General features: G+C 41.7%; 1 protein-coding gene across 3 annotated transcripts in view; it reads right to left on the bottom strand.

Annotated features, from left to right (window-relative positions):
* rabgap1l (RAB GTPase activating protein 1-like) overlaps window positions 1–22,829 on the bottom strand; it is a 76,320-nt gene that overhangs the window by 51,138 nt on the left and 2,353 nt on the right. Inside the window, exons 2-13 of one of the 3 annotated variants that reach the window (XM_076015979.1) lie at window positions 20,493–20,722; window positions 19,558–19,714; window positions 18,447–18,651; window positions 18,133–18,307; window positions 17,214–17,371; window positions 15,932–16,042; window positions 14,667–14,733; window positions 14,320–14,422; window positions 12,713–12,879; window positions 9,253–9,382; window positions 4,837–4,930; window positions 3,760–3,910 (exon numbers count right to left, since the gene is read on the bottom strand). In XM_076015979.1, coding sequence (XP_075872094.1) covers window positions 3,760–3,910; window positions 4,837–4,930; window positions 9,253–9,382; window positions 12,713–12,879; window positions 14,320–14,422; window positions 14,667–14,733; window positions 15,932–16,042; window positions 17,214–17,371; window positions 18,133–18,307; window positions 18,447–18,651; window positions 19,558–19,714; window positions 20,493–20,630 — 1,656 coding nt within the window. In that variant the 5' untranslated portion in view covers window positions 20,631–20,722. The remainder of the gene's footprint in view (window positions 1–3,759; window positions 3,911–4,836; window positions 4,931–9,252; window positions 9,383–12,712; window positions 12,880–14,319; window positions 14,423–14,666; window positions 14,734–15,931; window positions 16,043–17,213; window positions 17,372–18,132; window positions 18,308–18,446; window positions 18,652–19,557; window positions 19,715–20,492; window positions 20,723–22,829) is intronic. The other 2 variants (XM_076015980.1, XM_076015981.1) reach the window with 2 other exon arrangements.

The following is a 22,829-nucleotide window of genomic DNA, read 5'->3' as shown; positions in this document are numbered from 1 at the left end:
TAGCATTTTCACCTCGAGCACAATGTCAGCGTGTGTGTGCACTGCAGTCACTGCCGTTGAATGGTAAAGAGGAGCTAAAGGTCAAAGACAGGCTTCCTGCTGGACTCGCCATCCATCATCTTCATTTGATGTTACAGCACATGTGCAAAGAGCTGTCATGATGCTTGGGCTCAGCTATATATATTTATATACACATTACATTACATACACATTACAAAGGAGCCACCATTGTCCTTGCTCTGTATAGATAAGGGTTTAATGTGCATCCCTGGCCTCATTTTTCAAATGCTAAATTCGCCCAAGTATCGTGACGAACACTCAGGAGATAAATAAATAGGCTAAAACAACACTGCTCTAAAAGGTTTTAGTATAATGTTTAACTTGTAACAAACAAATGAACAACAAATGTTACAATAGATCTCCCTAATCTGAGTTTTCATATCAGCATCAGTCAATCCAGTAGGCAATGCGAACACACACACACACAGCACTGTTCCAAAAAAAAATCACAGCTACAAAAAACACACTGTAAAAAAGATTATGATGTGAATGTAATATTTTAAAAAATATTGATTTCCCTTAAGCTGCTGAAGTCAGGCAGTGTGCCCTTAATAAAACTGGCTTGGTTCTTTCAATGGATAAGTGAATAGGTGCCAAAGGGCTGCATTATCAAGGCCCACACAGAGCTGGACTGCGGAGCTTGCTGTGAATAGACCTATATTGTAAGGAAAGGAGGAGGGGTTTCTTTGCTGTTCCGTGCCCATGCTGTACAGTGTACAGCTGATCTCTACAGACAGGTCAGATGGAATAGCAGTGAGGATGCGGGCTTTGTTCGTGTTTCTGGGTTGTCCTGTTAATAAGGCCTATAAAAAAACAGAGGATTTTTTTTTTTTCTTTGATATGACCCACTCCCTCAGGGGATGGGTCCAATGTGGAGGACAAATTTCACATCCTTTGGGGTGTGACTTATTTATACATCTCCATTTCCTATCATTTCATATGTTATACGTGACTGCAGTAGCGAACCCTTTACACTTCAAATACACATCACAAAGAGTCATCGTGTTTCTGAGGAAGTCTGGGTATTTATATTCATGAGTATTTGCTCCAATTATGTAATAAATAACCAGCTTGTGACTAACAATATCAGATGTTAAGCGCTAAAAAAAGATATGACTCCAAAAAAGGAGACATCTTCCGATCAGTAAGAAAAAGCGCTGCAGTATTCATTACAGCCTATCTAACTGATATTTGAGTACCAAATCGAGTAAATTGAGTCTGTAGGCAGCCAATATTTAGCTTCATTGTAAACAAACATTTCACAGTATTTGGAAACGGTGCTTAGCCAAAAAAACGAATGAATATATGAAGTACCCGAGCTTGTGGCTAATTGTTGGTTGCACCATATAGTTCAGTTTTGAAGATAAGGATCGATAACATACGGCCTGCAAAAATGCACGCAGAACCAATGACTGCGTGCAAAGTTGGTGTCAGCCTGTCTGCTAGTGTGGTGTGGCTGTTATTTATAAAAGCAGGGCAGTGCAATGCTGGCCTAGCTTTTTAAGTTTTTTTGTTGTGGGTTCAAGCGGGGTAGTGCACCTTGGGCTTGTTTAGCTCTGGGGACACGTAAAGGTTGCTGAAATGTCACCAGTGAAACCCCCACCCAAGACCCCTAATGTAGTGCAGTGCCAGCTGGAAGAGAGTTATTTGTTAATTTCTCAGTCGCCCTAAGGCATCGTGACATAGTGTGACTGTGTGTATTTGTGTATCCCTGTGTGATGACTGTGAAAGATAGTGGTACAATGTCAAATACGGTACTTACCAGCTTTGACACTGACCTAGACATCCACAGGCAACATGCTACAAATATTTAGCAAATTAGCTTTTATTAACATCGTCGTACAGTCGTACATAGTAGTACATAACAGCATGTCGAATAAACACTGAGCAAATGTAAAGAAAACTTAAAATAATCCAGTATTAGAATGAAAATATGTGTACCCTAGTGTTACGTTTACAATAAGTTTATTTCCAGTTATTTATCTCATTCAAAAGTAGGAAAATGTCCTCATCACAGAACTAAAATCTTGTTTTTATTACTACCTCTTGGTCTGTGCCTTTCTTTCTACTTTCTAAGAGAAAAATGGCATGAGTTTATTCATTTAAATTCAAGTGTATCTTTCACTGCATTATATATTGGGCAGCTGTGATAAATTATAATTGAATTGGAATCTAAAATGAAAATAAAATTTAAACCACAATTAAAATGACGGAATTATAATGAATACGTTTTAAAGTTTAGATGATGTCTACAGTGATATACTGTACAGTTGTAGCAGAGAGGACACAGTGGCGCATTCTATCAGTGTGCTTTGTTATTCTGGCGAAAGAAAAACCTGCTTCAACACCCATGAGTTGTGGGCCACTAGCAAAATGCATGTTAGGAGTGCTTGTGATTCACAGCCCTGTTTTCCACTGTTGCCACTTCTATACCGGTGACAGCACTGTAACTTCAAATTCAATCAGCATTAACTTCATCAATGTGCCCTGACAAAAGAGATTAATAAGCTTCACATCGCCCTCGCAGATGCTGTTATTTGCCTCTCTTCCCTCTTTCTCTCCCTCCTCCGTCTTTCAACGGTTCTATTCATTTGGCGCAGCTATTTATAGCCCCCGCCACCCCTCTATCAATACCATCACTACTCCAGCAAGACCGAGGATGTGGGCACGGCTCAGCCAGTGGAATGAGAATAACTGAGATGAGCTGCAGGGGCTCTTGGTCCTTATGTAAAATTGAGGGACAGCAGAAAAAAAAAAAATCCTTTCTTAGTGTCTTTCTTCAGTCAGCTGACTTTGTATCAGACAAATTTCCCAACAGGTGAAGTCAACACAATCCAGAGAAGAAGCTTGCTGCATGCTGAATCCCAAGAATAGCAAATACCATTTTTACCATTTTACCAAGTGGGAAAAATTGTTTTCTTCACAAAAGCTACTTATGTTGAAAGAATGGAATATCAAAAAAATAATGAATGAATAAGCCATAAACCGAATCAGTGACTAAAGTCAAACTACGAAGGGGAATGACAGAAGAAAGACAAAAAACAAAGCGTGTGAGGACTGTGTGACAAATGAGATGAAGTTGCACACCTACAAAAAAAAAACACTTGAGGTAAAAAAACAAAAAACAAAACACAAAAACCCAATAGGGATCTCTGAGCCAATGGCTGACTATGTTGATGTCACATGTCTAAATGTCAGAGTTGCCTGCAGGTTTAAGGTTAAAACCGCATGGGTTCATTTTGTTATCATCTCACGTAGTGTCAGATCAAGGAAAAGCACAGGGCGAGTGTTATCTCTCGTCTCTATAAACTCCACAATTATTCATTACTGGCACCAATGCTCTTATTTAACCACAACCAATGAGACAAAATCTGTCAAGTCATTGTAAATGTTAGCAGGCATCTTTAGAGTGCTAAGGGCTAACATGCTAAACATGCGTTTCAGGAATACAGAAAAGACGACTTGTCGAAAGGAAACCCTGGACCCATGTTTTAATCAAATAATCGGCTTACACGGACACACAAGCTGCCGTACTCTAGTGTGTATGTTTGTGGGCTATACAAACAGACAGATGAAGAGATTATTAAAACAAGTTCCATTTGTAAGGCACTGTTTCATGTGTAACGAGATAAGTGGAGAAACAAGACATGTGATAACAGGTGATGGCACTCTCTCGCTCTCTCTCTCTCTGGTCCTTACCTTGGTGATGAGTATGCGGTACTGCTCCAGCAGTTCGTGGCTATCTTGGCAGCCAGCCAGCAGCTGCCAGACTTCAGCTCTGAGTGGCTCAGGTATGCCGCTGCGGACCAGTGAGGGCAAACCCTTGGGCCGGGTAGACAGGTTCCCATGCCTGATACAAACACAAAGGCACACATTCCATTATTTTGGAAATCTCACTTCACCCAGTCTGCCCACTTCAAATATGAGTTAGTGCTACAGCCAGGCAGGTTTAATTTATTACATCAAGTGTGTATAAGTGACATTTGCGCAGTGTCACTGTAAAGACCAAGTGAGTCATTGTGGATTTAAATGGACGTCAGACTGAAGAATTAATATTACACAGAGTGCCGCACCAAACATAATTGGGCAAAAGGACTAAAAGGGGGCGAGTTTAGGTAGTGCTATTGTACACAGATCCGACATAAGGGACAATCTTACTCTTGAAAGTAAAGGCTAAAATCTCATTAAAAATGTATTTGGGGCCATATGCTACAAAATCCTGCAACAGCAACAGCAGGAAAACAGTAAGATCAGATCAGAAAACCCAGGCCCACCTTTTACAAATTGGCAGCAATTTATGTAGCAGCAACTGGCTAATTAGGTTCTCCAGACCAATGAAAATGGTCCAGTTTTTAAAATGATTTCCCATCAATGCTAAATATAACCCTACCAATTGACGAGGACATGTGCAAAAAGAGAAATAAACATATCCAGTCATCAAACACCTCCAGTCATCTGTTTATTCTGTCCTCCTTGATGGCACCACCTTGCAACCGGCTTGCTTGCTTCCCCTTCCAAATACGCAGAAGGTGCAAGAACGCACCAGTTTCTGGGAGAAGCTTAAACCAGGCATTTGTGCAGAAACCCCCAAGCTGAGGTCTAGTAGTTCTCTTAAGATCTATAGACATTTTGGGATTTTTATTTGCGTGAAGCTGCTCCACAGAAAACCATAATGAAAAATAGGTATAAAAATAGGCCTTTACAAGAAACATCACTTTCCATTTAAAAGCATTTCATTGTTGATTTTCAACTTCAGATCCTCTACAAAATACTTACCATCTATTGAGAATTCCTCCCCAGGACTCTAAGATCTTCTCTGGGCAATCTTTTGAAACATCTCCCGTCCCACTTGAGATTTCACTATCACTATCTGCAGAAAAAAACAACAACAACAACACATATGTACAAAGGAAATTAACATAGAACGCGTGAGTGAACGCCTGAAAACAGAACTAGAGACAGCGAGAGTTTCTTTTGTTGCGACTTAAAGATGTTTCCACGCTGCAAAGGTCTAGCAACAAAGCCTGATAATGGTACCAGCCCAAGCAGATCGAGCAGAGCCGGTGGCCTGTGCAGTGCCTACACTTTCCATTAAGGCTGCTCTCCTGTTTTGGTTGTTTGTGGGGCAGACAAGAGGCAATCAGCACAGCGAACCACTTGTGTTTGGATGCAGTAGCAGCAGCACTGATTGAATGTCTGTGCTGCCCTGCTGTTGGAAAGACAAACTAATCTCCACACAAAGATCACCCGCATCAATAACCATAAACAGTCCACAAAGGTATTCACACGGCCAAAGACGTGAGCACATGTTTATACCAACAAAACCTGAGGGTGGTCAATTTAAGAAGGAGAGTCTGTTCAATGTGTCTGTCCCATACGGCCCCCACCAGCGTTAAAGCAGCTATACAAGCAGGGTGTGAAATGATGTTTCTTGTCAAGGTTCTTTTAGACAGAATATCAGCGGTAATTATTTTTGTTTTCAAGTTACATACCCTTAAGTGTCAGCAGTTACAAATCCTTTCGCAAGCTGCCTTTTGTTATTTGGGAGAAATCAACAACTTGCTCAGTGCAGGCAAAAATGTGACTTCTGAGTTGCTATTAAAAGACAACATTCTTGAAGTAAACTTCAGACAAGGCCACATTGCTTTATAAAACTTTGTATGAAACTAGACCTCAGGTTAACTGCAAAAGTCCTTAAAAGTGTTGGAAGGCTGCCGAAGTCTTGGCATTAAGGACAATATGTCTTTTTCTTCGATAAAAATGGGCGGAATGTCGTTCTCCATGCAGTGCTGCTCCGGCACATCTTTCCAGCCACAGCGGGAGATTCTCTGGTCTTTATAAATGCTTGATGAGTCCTTTCAAATGAGTCAGAGGCAGCACAAAGTGGCTGCCTCAGAATGGCTCGGGCCACGTGGCGAGGAAGCGTGAGTCTAATGCAGCTGCCAACAAACCAGGTGATGAAAGGAAGTGTGGAAACGAGGGTCATTACAGTTACCTTTTAATCCGGAGGGGGGCCGTGCATTCACTGCAAGACCACCTTCAATTTGGATCTCTCTGACGTTACAGTATATAGGTGGCAGAGGATAACATCCATTATGTAAAAGTGAAAGAAAGGTGGCTGCCCGTAGGGCCCTCTTTTTACATACCTTCTTATACAGTTTTGATTTATTCTTTATTCCAATTCCAATTCCCCCCTGTTACAGTAGAACTGAATAATTTGAGAATCAGGTTCTTGTCCTCATTCAGATACACTATGTGTCTCTATCTAAATGTAGAATGATGAAAATATTTGGCCACATTGTGCGTTCTGGGTAAAAGGGAATGTACAGTAATTCTGTGTGTGGCAGAAAGAGTACGTATATATTAAAGCGTGACAAGAAAAACACAATCTGTAACAAAACAATCAGAAACCATGCCGAGAAAGGAAACGCTGGGGGGAGAAGGGGGTAAATGACAGCTTCCGACCCATTTTCCACACCATTCAAAGAAGGATGGGGGGGGTTGGCAGGCGGGACGGTGTGGATGATGGGCAGCACGAAGGGAGCGTGAGCGTGCTTGCAGAAGTGGCATCTACATTGGCAGCGTATTCATTTCAACACAATGAAGTCGACGTCTGGCTTTCCAGCCCTGAGTGTCGTCGATTTCCAGCTCTGGGGAAGATGAGCGAAATGAAAGAAGGGAAAGGCCTTTTGAATGGCTACTACAGTATCAGTCACAACGGGAGTTGGACAGCTGGCATTACAGGCATTATATAAAATAAAATAAAATAAAACATTTTGGACGTCTAATAAAAAAAAAGTGTTACCTTAATGTAAGAAAACAAACAAAGGTTTCTGTTTAAATGAGGTGAGGTCGGTCTAAGATGTGAGCGCTTTCTTTAAGACCGCCATGTTTGAAGCTTACGCACTGAATTGTTACAAGGTCCAATCTGTGACACTTGAACATTTGAAAATGCCACTCCTGTTGATATTGGTGGGCTGAAAGTGGTTGGTGCACACGTCGGAATCACTGTGGTCCGGCAGCCCCTTTCTGTGCCTGTTTTGCCTGCATCCCTCCAGCAAAGCTGCCGTCATAGATGTGGGAAACATACACACTGTGCTGGCATGTGACCCACAGCGGTCATTGTTTTAATTTCTACACTCAGCTTCTCAGCACATGGAGGGTGACGTGGTGGTGCAGCGGTAAGCAAGAAGGTTGTGGGCCAGACTCCCAGTTTGGGGCCTTTTCTGTGTGGAGTTTGCATGTTCTCCCTGTGGGTTCTCTCCAGGTACTCTGGCTTCCTCCCACAGTCCAAGCGCATATACATTAGACAAATTGAGTTTGAACTAGTCCAGTCCATAAGTGTGAGTGCTCATGGTTGTGTCGCGGCCACTTTTCCGTGGTGTAACCCTGACTTCGCCGCAAGACAGCTGAGACAGGCGTCACCACTGCTTTGACACTGCGTGAAGGATGAATAATCGATGATGGATAATGGAAATGGTAAACACATACAGGCCATTTGTTTACCAAGAACCATTAAAAAAAAAAAAAAAACTCAGCAGCATGATCATAAAGTCTATGGTGCCCATTTCTGTTATGAAGTTTGGAGTTCTAGACAGCAGATGCATTACAGTGCTACACTAATTGTCTATATCAGCTATACTCAACCCAAACTGTGCAATAAACACAGGCTCTGCTTTATGCAAATAAAGGCCATCACCTCCTCTTGCGCTGCAGAGTTAAAGTGCTGCATTATGTTCTGGAGCAGAGTAAGGCTATGTCATAGAAAATTGGAACATTGATTCTTGAGAATGAAAACAAAAAGTGAGTAAATGGGATGAAATAAAATCATCCAGAATCAGCACTTTTTCCGTCATTTTTGGGTGAATGATTGTTCTAATTAAGAAAAATGTTTCAAGGTTGTGCAAGGGCAGCATATGGTCTGAGAAGAAGCGGCAGACAAACTAAAGTGATAACAATAGACAAGGCCACTGCGGTCACAAGAGGCAGAAATACTGCACACAACGTCTTTTCTTTTGATCCAGAAAGGGTGTGTCAGGGCTGCAGTGGGTTCTAGGCATAACGAGTCACACTTGATACACTGTGCATTTACAATCAAGCATGTCTTTCCACACAAAGTGCTAACAAATAGATTTTGTCTGCTACCACAAAACATACACAGACACGCTAAATCTGCTTTCAATCATTCAGTATGTGCAGCCCTCCGTTCCAGGACTATGCAGCATATACTGTGATATTATCGAGCAACCCACACAAACACACCATGCGCATACATATACAACCCTGCCATTGTTTATGTGTCTAAACGTAATGAAACTTCACATTGATTTATATTAGCCAATACATAGTTCTCGACAACAACAACAAAAAACTGTTTGTCTGTAAATGAACATTCAGAGGTACAATCTTTTGAGCCTTACAAAACAGTACTGTTCTGAGCACTGAAGAAAAGCAATCATGATTTTTCTTTCCATAAAAGGTCAATAAAGGCCTCCAAATTCTATTAGAGGGAGAGAAACAGAAGATTTACACAGCCATCCCATTTTTAGCCCATATTTCATCTCAATACAGTTATGTGAAAGAACATGAAAATTGTTATGTGAGTGGTTGAAATAGGCTTTTCTAAGAAGCTGTGGTCATTTAATCAGACAGACTAATACGCCTCCAAATGATCAGTGATTCAATCAGTGATTAAAGAGCAAATTGGGAAAGAATTTAAATTCTGTCAAATTTCTTGAATAAAAAATTCAAAGAGTTCTTAGATAACACATGATCAGAAATTCATTCCTGAAAGTGTAAAAGTGCAAGCACCAACATAACCAACGTAAGGCCAACTATTAAGAAAATATGTATGGGTAGAGGGGAAGATGTCAATATTAAGAGCTTAATAAAACATTTTTTCTGCATTATGTGTGAAAGATAAATAAGACACTGGTTATTTAGATTTAGAGGTTACTCGGATTAAAAGATAAAGATACTGATAAATTATGCATATTCCTATTGTTTGAGTTATTTTCCCCCTTTCCATTGCGTAAACATCTACACACCTTCTTTCTAATTCAAATTTTCACTGCTTTATTGTTTTAAAACCCACGTAAGAATACAGTGAATTAAGTGTGATTACCTTGAGCGACCAAAAAAAGAGAGAGACAGAGTGGGGTTTGCAGAAGAGAAAGAGGAAACACTTCATACCTTCATCAGCCTCCTCTTCCTCTGTGGGCGAGGCCAGTCGACCACGTTCCTCATTGCTTCTCTCCGCCTCTCTTTGAAGACTAACCACCTCGTACACAGCTTCGCCCTGACCCACTCTCTCCGGCGTCTGCTGTACAGAGGCGCACATAAGCACATATGCAAACGCAAGGATCATTAAGGCAATTATGTCACTTCAGAGAAAATCTCACTGACAATATGCTGAGACAGTCGGCTCTCGAGCAACTCTTTAGACAAATTTCAGCGAGCAGGAATCAAAAGCAGTTGGTGTATAATCACCTGTAACAGATCTTGCTGACGTTAAGACTGTTTCGACCCACCAAAGACAAGTCAAACATCAGTATGGAGCGGGGCAGGGGGGTGAGTTACCAACAATTTGCAAAGAAGGGAATGTAACGTTCAGTCATTCATCTTTGCAACAAGCTTTCTTTTCAAAGTCAGAGTAAAAGTGGCAAACAGAGTTGGGTTTTTTTTTTCAGTCTTTCAACTCCTCATAATCCCAGCAGCAACAAATAAAAGCAGAAGGAAACAGACACACAAGCAGACTTGACCTTGAGTCTCATAAGCTGCTCTTGTCAATTTCTGCTCCATTCAATTACTGTAATACCATTGGCTCGCCCCTCCACCTAGCTGAATCAATCAATCACCTACTGACTGGCACACTCGCGAGGCTTCTGATGACAAACTCAGGTCGGTGATGGAAGCACAAATTGGGAAATTAGATTCTGTTCATTTTCTTTTTAAAAAAAGATGAAAAGGGCTTTTATGACAAATCAATTGCTAAGAATGACATTATGAAAGACTACATATAAGCGTGGCACACGACAAGGCCAAAAAAAAAAATATGTTGTTGCACATAATGATGACCAGGAAAAAAAATGTCAGATTATGTTGTTTGTAAATTAGATGAAGATGTTCTGTTGAAAACTATTTAGTAAGTAATCAGTAAAAAGTGATTGTGTAACTACATTTTAGAAGCTGCACAACCTTTATGTTGTAAGAATCAACACTTTCTTTAGTATTGGTTAGGCACATTTCACAGTCTCACATACAATGTCTTCCCAAACCTTGACTTAAATAACAAACGGGCCAAGTGCCTGACTAGCTGTTCTTACCCAGAAAACATTGTCTAGCAGTGGTACTCCAACTGGGTAATTACAGGTTGTTTTTTTTTGTTTTTTTTTGGGGGGGGGGGACCAAGACAATAGCACTGCCTATTTTTCAATGCATGTGCATCACCTCTGATTACCATCATCCAAAAAAACCTCCACACAATATTATCTGTTAATTAGCTCTTAACCACAGCAGCAGTCCAACACACTTCCACTTGCTAAGGAGATAACTATGGAGGCAATCAGGCGTACAAGTCAGACCGCCGCTGTTAATTACCCACATGCCAATAATGAGACAGAGCCTTTTATTAGCTCCCTACAATCCAGAGCTTCTTCACACTACGCTGCTTTGCCAGCTCCCCATGGCCCACTAAAAGAGACCTGCTTTCAAACAGCAGAGAGGAAGCTCATTGCTTGACTGTATTTCTTAAGCACCAACCACAGCTGACAAGCTATTCTTGTGTCCACGAGAGTTAAATGAATGTGCTCGCTTCATTTTCTGCACTGTGCACACAGACGGAGAAGAAACTCCCAAGTTGCAAATGTTCTAAAGAGTGGGATGTTTGTTAGCGAGCAGCAGCGCCAAAAACACAGGAAACTGGGTGGGGCAACATGCTGAATTTAAGCAGCAAGTTTCAGATTCTGATTTAAAATGAGGTGAAATGTTATTGAACTGTGCTTCATTCTCTGCCATTGTGAATGGTCCGAGAAATAGAAATACTCTCACTGGTGCATCAATGTAACATCCATCCATTCATCCAACAATTTTCAATACCCACTTCTTCCTGCACTCATGGTTGCCGGGGTCTGCAGGAGCCTATCACAGCTGTCAAAGGGTGACGGCAGGGTGACATCCTGGACAAGTTGCCAGTTCATTGCCGGCACAATGTAATATTAAAAAAAGAAAAACATATCACCCAAATAGGTTTACTTTAAAAAATGTATTTTGTCAATGACGAGAAAGAGTGAACTTGCAATTTTTTATTCTTTATTTGTTTATTGAAAGCAACAAACTAATGTTCATGTTGGACGACCTTGGATGACCTTTTAACCACAGTTCCTCAGCAGCGGAAGAATTTTACTTTGCTCTGGTTACTAGTTCAACAAGTTGTGTTGCTGCCGTAGCCGACTAACAACTACAAGTATAACCACACTGCTGCTGAGACTGACTACCTATTTGCCTCAGGGGTACAGTGTGGAGAGTGGGTGAGATTATTTTTATTGGCAGACTAGCAGACACTGTTGCACCTGCGCTAGATGACCACCAGCAAACTAAATTGCTAAACTAAAAAGCCCCTTTAAAATCCTCCAAGGACAATTCAGTGAACTGTAGAAAAAGCTAACAAGCCCTCTCACAAACACACCTGGCTCAGACCTTTTCCCTGGAATGGTGAGGAAAATAATACACAGAAAAACAACAACGCAACAGCCTGAATGAGAAGCAGGCAGATGGACTGAACGGACAAGGAGGAGCACAGATGGAGAGGGAGAGGAGGAATCGAAGTCGGTTGGCTGACGGGTTTCTGGCATCTTTAAGCGCACATCTTACATCGGCCGACTGTTTCAGCTCTCGCGGGTACAGAACTTGACCGGTCACTGACACACCACCACGCCCGCAGTTCTGCCTGCTCTGACCCACTCCTCCACACCACACACGTCTCTCCGAGCTGGCCCTCCACTCGCCGCAGCATTTTCCCTGGGTGTAGTCGAGATGCAGCGTTCCACTTTTCAAGCACCGCTAAATAGGTTCATGTGACGGAATTTCAGAACCTGGACAAGAAATTTGGCTCACACCTTCCTGCTCAAGTTCTCTGTTTAGACTCTTTTGACTGATTTATTTAATCAACACTCTAAGCTGACAGGAGAAACAGCGACTAAAACAGATTTGAAATACATTTTCGAACTGTCATCTGCGCCCATGGCATCGTTTTAGAACATGAATAAATAAATACAGCCAACGTCTCAAGGTATTAAGCTTTACTGCTGCTTTTAATCAATCCCCAGGGGGCAATTAGTAAAACTGATGTTAACTGATTAGACTGAAAGCAAATATGTTTTTTTCTGCACAATGACGCAATTTCACATGATCATGCAGCTAAGATCATCAGGACAACTAACTGGCTTGACAGAATTAATAAAGGCATTGTCTTGACTATTTAAGAGCATGATCCAAGATGTGTAAATACATAACTGCACAGTTTGTGCAACAACGATGTTCGGTCAGACCATTGAGGGGCTCTGTGCAATCTGTTACAGGCTGATAATTGCTGTTTTACACCAATAAAATCAAATAAATGCACTTTCCTTCTGCAATCACTCCATAGACATACCTGTCTGAGTTTGAGGTAGAAGGTCTCACTGAAGGTCTTGCGACTGAAGTACCAGAAGCGTTCATTTGATGGATATACTCTGACTGCAGTTTCAAGCAAGAAACGAACGGGCTCGACCACCTCGGTGACCACCAGGTCTGCTGCAACAGTCACGTGGACCATCTTGTCTGGAACGAACAACAACAAAAAAGTGGCGTGGGAGAAGAAGGAGGAGAGAAAAAGAGAAAAGTCTTACTTAAATTAAATGAATGATTCCTGCATTATAACAAAAATACAATTATAATGCATTTAGCATTCCATTAGTTTTCAGACATTTAATTGTTGTACAGTGTTCAGAGAGAGTAACGAGGCTATAAACTGCCACCATTAGTAACCTGACATACTTCAATGGTAGAAAACCTTCAGAAATTTGTTCTGCTGATTTTGGAGAAAACTAAAATGATGATTTTCATATTACATCACTTATGAAACAAAGTGGAACTTCCTGAGCATTAAGCCAAATAATCACTCATTAGGAAAAGATCATTTAGGCCAAAGCCTTGATTTCAGGCGCCATTATAATCAGCAAAGGTTGGCTGATTTAATCAACTAACAAGCTAAACAGAGAGAGCTACAAGAATTTGGACACGTTCTAGTGCCTCCACTCGTTCATAACCACCCAAACAAAATGTCAAAATTTCTTTACAGAGACGTAAAGAAAAAAACCCCCCAAAGTTTCATATACTATATACTTTCCTACTTATCAGGCTTCAAAACGCCTGAATCTCATGAGGTAAACTGCTTTGACAGATTTGCCTTCCACCTTCAAGTCAAAGTCTCAGAGCAGTGGGCTCAGCAAGTTGCCAGGAAGTCTAATTTGTCCGCTGTAATAGATTTGGTGAGGCAAGCTCTCAGCCTGGGCAGACTGAACGATTCAGCTTTTTTTTGTGAGTGAAAATAAAGTAGTAAATACAATTACATTGCAGGATTGCACAAAGTAAATGTTATATGAACACAACATTCTGGGCCTAATTAGCAATAGACCATGATCTTTTCCGCTTTTATTTGAGGCTCTGCATACACAAAAAGCTAAGGTCAAATCAATCCGGCCTCCCTGCGTGTCGCCCTGCTGGCTCCACAGCTTTACACAAATTCACTACTTAATGTGCGAAAATACTCTGACAAGTCTGCGTCCTGACAGGCAAAGGGCCACAGCAAGGCCAGGCGCTGTGACTGTTTTGCACTGGAGAATTGACAAAAGCAATTATAACATCCATGTTTCAGTGCCAGCACTGCATAATTCCAAGGCGTGACCTTGAGCTATGGCCAGAGCCTTAACACATTTTGAACAGTAATGTATGGAAAGATCACCCTTTATAGTGCAACATTTGCAACAACCAGCAGCACAATTTGGTGGCTCTTAGTTCACAAACCGTACATTAGAAATATAGATTATATCCACACAGAAACATTACGTTATGTATGTGATGTCACCGCATTCGTGTATGTGTGCTGGTGCCACACACTTTCTACAATGCCATTTAAAGTTAGTTGTTGATTTTATAAGCTCATCTATTCATTATATTAAACCAGATATAAAAGTGTAAAACTGCCTTCACACAGCTCACCTTTAGGTGTGTCTTCATTCAGTGGCTGAAAGGCAGCCATGTTGGGGTTCCATGTTCCAGTGATCACATAGGCCTTTCCATCCGAGCTCTTCCCCATCGACTCCTGAGTGAGCGTGACACGATGCATCAATCAAACACTCCTTTCAAAACAAACTAAAACATGCTGCGCATTTTTCTGAAGTCAGCAAAATCACAACCACAGACAGGACAGAGAAAAATTTACTGCTTGATGAGTAAAAAAAAAACAATTGTTTGCATGTTTGCCAATTCAAGATATGCTAAATTATTCTTTATAAGGGCAAAAAAAAATTGTTTTCAGATGAAAATGATCGTAGGGAATGGCTCACCATGTCTAAAAGGTGCATGTTGCTGTTGGAGACTTTCTGCCCAGGACTAAGAAGCATCCCAAAACACCTAAGAGGAGGCACAACAGCATACGTACATATAATAACACACCACATCAACCAATCCCACGTGACAAGGAGGAAAAAAAACTGGAAATGAAAAGTTGCTTTGACAGATTTCAATAAAAGGTACTAATCAAACAAAACATGTAAGATGAAAAACATTACACTCACTGAAATAAAACTGAATATGGTATAATTGAAAAGTTTTGGAACTGACCGAGTGGAAGCATGCCTGTTGGCACAGAGAAAGTTTGAAGACCAATATCACAACTTCAATTCCATTTTTCATTTTTTGGGGTGCCAACAGCTGTTTGTTTCATTAATGTTAAGTAAATTTCTGTTTCAGCAGGAGGTTAAAATGGAGCACATTTGAGGGCTAAATATGTTTGCTGGATATTATTTGTGTGAGGCCGAACCCCTGGAGTACAGACTGGCAGTTACAACAATCGCGATAGCGGGACCTCTAAACCTGAGCGTCAACTTGTAAAATGCGGACTCAAAAGAGCAGAAAGGATCAACTCTGAAAACAACAGGCCTACAGACTAGAAATACAGGGGAGAGCAGAGAGGACAGCCTGTCTCCCTGTGATAGCAATAGGAGGCCAGACTGTATGGAGGAACAACCATAATGATAAGGATGACCTGGTTCTCTGATGCCACTGTGCCGCGAGAGCGTGCGCCAGATTAAAATGGTGACAGATTAAAGTACAGGTAGATTGCGTTCCAGGGGCCTGAGTCACATTACATTACCGTATATCTGGGGGGGGGCTGGATTATTGGCAGTGTGTAGGTGTGCCCTGCGGTTGGTGTTTTCATTCAGACAGTAGCAGTATAATTTACTGATGGCAAGTTTGAACCAGGCACGAGGATTGTGTAGCTGTGTGGGAAGCCAGCAGAAAAGCCACGATTTAAAAGCTCGACACCGACTCAACTCTCCTTCACTTCTGCTCATTTGACCTCTGTTGAGAGCTCTCCAGAAAGGACCAAAAGCAAACCACTTCGAATACAGATACCACAGATTTGTAAACACACAAAGTATAAAGCAATAGCAGAGTAAAGGTTACAGTCTTTGATGGCTGGCAATTTTATTTTGAAGTGAGCTCATGTTTATCTGTAACAAAATATTATTTGACATAGAATGAATGTTTGTTTTGAAAAAATAAGAGCGTAAAAAATGAACAGGAGTTATGAGCATCCTGACCATACCTCTCGATGCCCAGCTCCTTGTTGCCCATTTGTTGAACTGAGAGCACGACCTTCTTCTGCACACCCTGTCGCAGCTTAAAGTAGAACTTGTCTCTGTCTTTAGGCACTGGGCTGGAGAAGAGAAACATGGCGGGGTTATAATATGTACTTACAGGTTTCAGTACAATGGAATATATCTGGACACAATTTAATTTACATTTGAAAAATGTGTGCGTTCTTCTTTGTTCAGTCATACAGTATATTTAAATTCAAATTGGTTAATAATATCAATTAGTGGATTATGTCCACTTCAAGATAGAACATAAAATGTTCGTAAATATTTTAATAGTATCATTACAATTATAATTAGAGTTAGATTTCAGTTAGGCAGAACCCTTTGAAAATATTTGACATCTTGTGCAAAAAGCAAAGAAAATGGGAGGTAAACTTGAACTGTGCTAATAGAGGGACACACTGGCACTCCTTAATGAACATGCAAAACAACATTGCAGATTCTAAACCAGAGGCCATAAGTAATTCACAAAAACTGACCAGTTGCGTTGAGTACAAATGAACAAGTGTCAATAAAAGCGGCAACTGAAAACAATCATTACTTAAATAACAACTAACTATTCATTTATTCTTATTTCAGCATGCCTTCAGCAGGTTTGCCATTATGTGTACAGGTAATTAAAGAGAAGAAAAGCCTTTTTGGCAGCCTGGAAAGAGTGATTACTAGGAGCCACAAACAGGAAGCGAATCTGTAAATAAATAATCACTTAGATGGTAAAATTTTAACTTCAAAATATTTCTCATGTGTCTTCAAAGAACACACACACACACACACACACACACACACACACACACACACATAAATAAATAAATAGTAAGCACGGGGCTTGCATTTAAGATATATAATAAGATATAATTATAACTACCCAGCTAAAAATTCTGACATCAAACGTGCGTTCACAAGGTCAGACTTCTGGCGTAAGACGTGGCTGCACACTGCACTCCCATCCAAAAAGATAAATAGCGATTTGTGTCGGAAAATGAGCTAACGCCCACCATTCTGGATTGTGTTTGTCTGAGTAGTGAGGGCCAGTATGTGTTAATGTCTGTGCGACTGAATACATTACGTCTTCCCAATATGAATAAAATATTCCTTGCACTTTGTATTCATTTCAACATGTACCCCCCACTGTGCGTGTGTGAGTTTTGTGTGTGTGTGTGTGTGTGTGTGTGTGTGTGTGTGTGTGCGCATGTGCGTGCGTGTGGACATGCGTGCGTGTGGACAAGCTACCTGTAGTTACCCTTGCCATCGTCCTCTTTGATTTCTAACGCGACAGTGAAAGTGTAGAGGTCGCTGTCAGGCCGACTGGATGGCACTGCGTGACTGATGTCTGCCGGGCGTGAGGAGCGACGAAAAGCTGTGGAGAAGCTGTACAAGATGCGACTGACCTGGATAGAAAGGAAAGATAAACAGAATGGCACAATGTCAATTGTCACCTATTGGGTAAATCCAATAACGCTAATAGTTTGGCTTTATGTTATCAGTGCAAAAATACATTGGAGGAGGGCATGGAGGGGGGAGATGAGATTAATTAAATATGCTGTCTTTATGAGAATGTTCCCATTAATAGTGTGCAGAAAACCCCAAACCAAAGATTTACAATGAAATGCGAGAGAAACGAGAAGGTGAGAGTGCCCCCACCTGGTAAGCCTCTGTAAGTACAAGTTATGGTGAGCAATTATTCTTCTGTGTGAGCATGTGTACATTTATGCTACACATCTAAAAAAAAAAAAATCTTTGTTAAAATATTTCTTTCAATGAACTCTTCTGACTGCATGCCATTAATTCAAATTATTATTTTTTTTGCATTTTCTATTTCAATTTCATCACAAATGAGACCTAGCTGGAATGGGCTCCAGCAGACCATCATGACCCTGAGATCAGGAAGAAGCCGCTATTGAAAATGGATGGATGGATAAATGAGACCTTCGTGTAAAGTAAACTAGAGGCATCGTGTTTCACTTTCCTGCTACAAAGCAGCTCATACTGTCCTTTCAAAAACCCTTGAATTTCAATATTCTGTTGTTAATATTCTTCCCCGTTTGTATGCCACTTGCAAACTGTATCTTGCTTTAACAAGATACACCGATCCGTACTGACAGTGTTAAATGTGCACTATTTGATCTTTTGGAACTCTGCTGGAACTTACTGCCTCCTTGATGTGGCACGAAAAGACGTGAATCTGGAAATCCTCTGAGCTCCGGTAACTCTCAGTAAATGAGAAACAATCACTTTCCACTGAGCCCTCCTGTCCACGAGCACAGAACAGCACTTTGTAGATGGGAAAAGAGGCGATCTCTGTTCCTGAAGCCTGGTCCACGATCCTGCAGAGGAGTGATTTCATATCTGAGAACAAAGCTTTTGTCCACCGGATCATCAGGTTAAATATACTCACGTGGTGTGAACAGTGTGACACAGAATCTTTCAAAAACCGTGGAAACACGTTTTTATTGTGTGACTGACCTGACGGAGCCATCCGGCCCACTCGGGACATGCAGGGTGATGGGGATGGGAATGGCACTTTCAGCACGCAGGGTCACCATGGCTCTCTGTGCCTCGGCCTCATTACGAGGGGCTTTCACCCAGGTGCAGCCCAGATAAGACAGCTTATTGAACTGGACGCTGTCCTCCTCTGGCGCAGTGGGGCTGGCTGGTGCTGGACCTGCTTCTGGGACGAGGACATGTGGGTATATTGTTTGTGTTTGTCAAGTGAACCACAAGTCGGCATGAGTTTCAGGTATGTTTAAAAAAAAAAAAAAAAGTCTAAATCCCTATGGTACAAAGTAAAAAGTACAAAAACATGAAAAGGGGAGACCTGGCCTTTCAAATCTAATCTCCCTTCTTTAAAGACACCACTTTTCTTTAAAGATAAGAGGGACATTTTGAAACGTAAACTGTTAAAAGCTCAACTCAGTAAGATAAGATGAAGGCAAGGAAGAATTGCAAAGGAAGAGGGGAGGGATGCAGAGGAAGGTGGGGGTCCTATCTTTGACCTGGGACTATGCAAACAGGAAGGAGAACAATGAAAGCAACAGTAGGACTGCTGCTGTTTCTGCCTTATTCTGAACTACGATCACCATTTCCCCCGAGCTCTCTCAGCCTCAGGCTCAGCAAAAGCAAATACATAATCAATTGATTTAATCAGTTAATTTATAATGCACACAAGGGATTTGGCAAAGTAACATTCAGTTTGCTTTGAGCTGACTCAAATTTGCTTATTGCAACTGCAGTTCTGCAAAGACACGCGCACCTTTCCTGTTCGAGCTGTGGCGTGGTGGCTCACCATCAATTCGCATGAAAGTGAAAAGCGTTAGCAGAAGTGTGAAACAGTCACACATGCTTACATCCTCAACCACAGATGACAGAATTAACTTCTGGTTGGTATCATGTGTTCATCCTAGCCTCACACGCTGATCTCATTCCGACCCTAGGTGACTCAAACATGACCCACGGGATGTTTCATTCTTCGTTAATATTTCATAGAATTAAGCAAAATGGCTGCCAAAACATTTTCATTTTTTGTTGTCGGGCTGATTATGCAAAGGAAGAGCAAACAGTCAGCAAGTCTCTGTACCTGCAGGTTTGGGCTCCTGGGGTTCAGTCTCGGGCTTGCTGTGCTTCTCCATTTTCTCCACGCTGCTCTTCTCCACTTTCGGCTCATCATCACCGTCGTCATCGTCTAACAGTTCCTCCATAGCTTTCTCCAGCTGCTCACTTCCGTTCCAGGACATCTAGTAGTGGAGATGAAAGAGGGATGAGAGAAAAAAAATAAGGTTGAGATACAAAAATATTACTTTCTTGGAGTTATAGCTCTTTCCATATGTACACACACACACACACACACACACACACACACACACACACACACACACACACACACACACACACACACACACACACACACACACACACACACACACACACACACACGTCTGTTTTTCAGAGCAGAGCATTCTCACCAGCTAAAACCAGGCCTGATGTAACTCTTGCAGGTATGTAAAGCAAAGACAAAGTCAATGTGGTTAGTGTAGTTAAGAGAAGTGTCGTTTCATATTTGTACAACCTCTGTGTAGTGATTTCTACAGCTGTGTTAAAGGCCCCATACAACATTGTTATACAGGGTAATATGTGTACTGAGCTTGACTGTGAATTTCCCATAAATGAGGAGGGGGACATCTTTGACTTCATACACTTTTCAGAATGCGAGTTGAAACACAAAGCACCCAAAATGCACTCTGTGATGTCATAAGGGGTTCTAATAACTCTCCTTGGTTTGTGACAACGCCCTCAGCCAGACATTGGGCCACCTTGCAGATCCCTTGTGTTGTCTTCTTCGAAATGTATGGAAGGTACAACACAGTATCACAATATTTACACAAGAACTCAAAATACTCTTTTTTTATGGGAGGCTATGAACTAAATAGGCTACAATACTGGAACTTTAAATCCTGGAGGAATTGGCATCACATATTTGCCGTGTTTGAAAGTTTGTCGCTGTTCAGTTCCAACCTTGAGTCTGGGTTTGCCTCCAGAGCCTTGTGGTGAACCAGCGGCACTGGACTGCACCAGAACAAACTCCTCGCTGGTGACGGTGGCGACGGACTCAGTGGAACTGCTGACTTTTCCAAGCGAGGCGTTGTCATCCATGGCTGGCTGCTAAAGTCAGAGGCAGCTGGGGAGAGCAGGGTCAGATTTCTCCCCGTCCCTCTCCTGACCGCCCAGCTCTGCGGCAGATCTGCCTGGAAGCATTAAAAAAAATAAATAAATAAATAAATAAAAATACATGTTGAATTTCCACTGGAACAAATCAACAGTTAAAAAAGGGGTGGAAATATGTTTTCTGAAAGGTACAACACAAAGAAGAAAAAAAAGAAATGAAAATTCAACATTCACTGACATGGAACATAACGATACACTTGATGCTGATATCTTATTGGATATTACCGACATTTCTGATTTAAAAAAAAATGTCATCAAAAGTACCATTACCTGACAGACACTTGAATACATCTTTAAAAAAAACCCTGACAGTTCATTTTAACAAATTTGCATCTATTTTCATATTTCGTCCTGCACAGTGATTCAGTGTTACGACAAGAACGAGCCATTTGCATCAACAGGGTCTGCCCGGCACTGTTTCTACATGTAACAACCTGCTGGATGCTGCAACACACACTGTAAGCATGATGTCATTGAAAGCCGGGTGCCCGAACGTCTGGATAAACAACACAGAGTCTGAGCTTACAAATGAGCGGCACAGTCACATCTGAGAAACTGCAATCTTCTATAATATCAAAAAAGAGGCGTTTAATGCATTAAATCTACAGTCGCACTGCAATTTAATGAACACCATCAGTTGAAACGTAAAAAAAAAAAAAGAAGTGAGTCATCCTTCAGTCAGCTTCAAATCTACACTGTAGGGATTTGTCAATTTTTGCGAAATCTTCAAGAAAATGCGACAAAGAAATGTCTCTGAGTTCACTTGTGGTCAAAGATGAACACAGAGAGATCATAAGTAGGCATGGCGCAGTCTCAGCAGTTGCTAAATGGCCGTGGTTTGGGTGAGGCTGCATGGATGACGGTGAGGGTGCCATGCACACAACCACACACACCCACAGCAATACAATAAGCGTATTTATTTTAGAGCTGCATGCACTGATGCACAGACAAACATGGCATGGGGGGGTTGGTGGTCATGTGCTCCCAACATTCTTATTTCATTAAGCTGGGACATGTGGAACATGGAGCATCGGAGTGATTCACCTCGTGAAAGGAGGTGAAAGATGAAATTAGCCAGACAGGAAACAGAAACAGGGCGGGCTTAGGCAATTCAACATAATTGAGTTTTGCTTCTTAAATTGTTATTAAATAAGGAGGGGGGAAAAAAAACTTCTAAAAGAATTGTTAAAAATAAATAAATCAAAATAAATAAATCTGTGGTCAGAACCTCATGTTGCGTCATCTGACACCAGACTGGATGTGAACAAGGCCCAGCCATGCCAGACAGACTATTATTACTTAATGTTGACTGTGCAACAGCAGGCAATCCCATAATGTGTCTCTCTTTCAAACACAGAGGCAGAAGGTAGACTTTGAGTGCGTGACAACAGAAATACCCAAGCGTGGAAAGAAATACTTTAACAGGAGCAGCCCGAACCATTGTGAAACTATCACAATAATAAAAAGGTGTGAGATGATGCGTTGGCCTTCCGTCATTAACAGTGTGGACATTTCAACACTGGTAAGTACACATTAGCAGTGACTCTGCAGATGACGGCGTCTCGGCGCTCCCCGTGTGGATGGATTTCACAGCTCCGACTCTAAAAGGAACGCACGCAGCAGCAAACTGCTGCCCCGTCGCCGCCTGGCTGCCTTCATCTCACTTCAGATCGGCTCCACTTACAATTCAGGCATCACGGCGGCGGTTTCAATTTCGAGCGCGAGTGGCGAAGACGAGCCGAGCTCACAGCAGACGCAGTGATTTGGAGCGCGTCGTTGCGTTTGTTTGGGCCGGCTCGGCGGCGGGGCGGCGCCGTAACAACATGGTCCGAGGTACGAGACGTGCTGGTTGAAACACTGACGGTTTGCAAAAGGAGGTTTGGTTGACGCAGAAACTGTACCAGGTTGATTAAGGATTTATCGTTCTGGACCTGTTCGGGACTTTTTTTGAAGGCCTTTGAGAAAAGTGACGTTCTTGACTTCCCAGCCTCTGCTGGATGAATCAGTGATCACGGGACAAAGCTACACACCAAACACACCCAACACACAGCGGCAGTGAAAAACCTGTTTAATCAGTACCAACTATGCAAATAATGCTAATCAGATCTAGGTTAAGCCTGCACTTGG

This window comes from Nelusetta ayraudi, unplaced genomic scaffold, assembly GCF_046127955.1.
Source record: "Nelusetta ayraudi isolate G7.1 ecotype Tasmania unplaced genomic scaffold, CSIRO-AGI_Nayr_v1 ptg000205l, whole genome shotgun sequence".
Lineage (NCBI taxonomy): Eukaryota > Metazoa > Chordata > Actinopteri > Tetraodontiformes > Monacanthidae > Nelusetta > Nelusetta ayraudi.
Note: the sequence above shows the minus strand (reverse complement) of the source record. Positions and strands in the feature narration are given on the sequence as shown.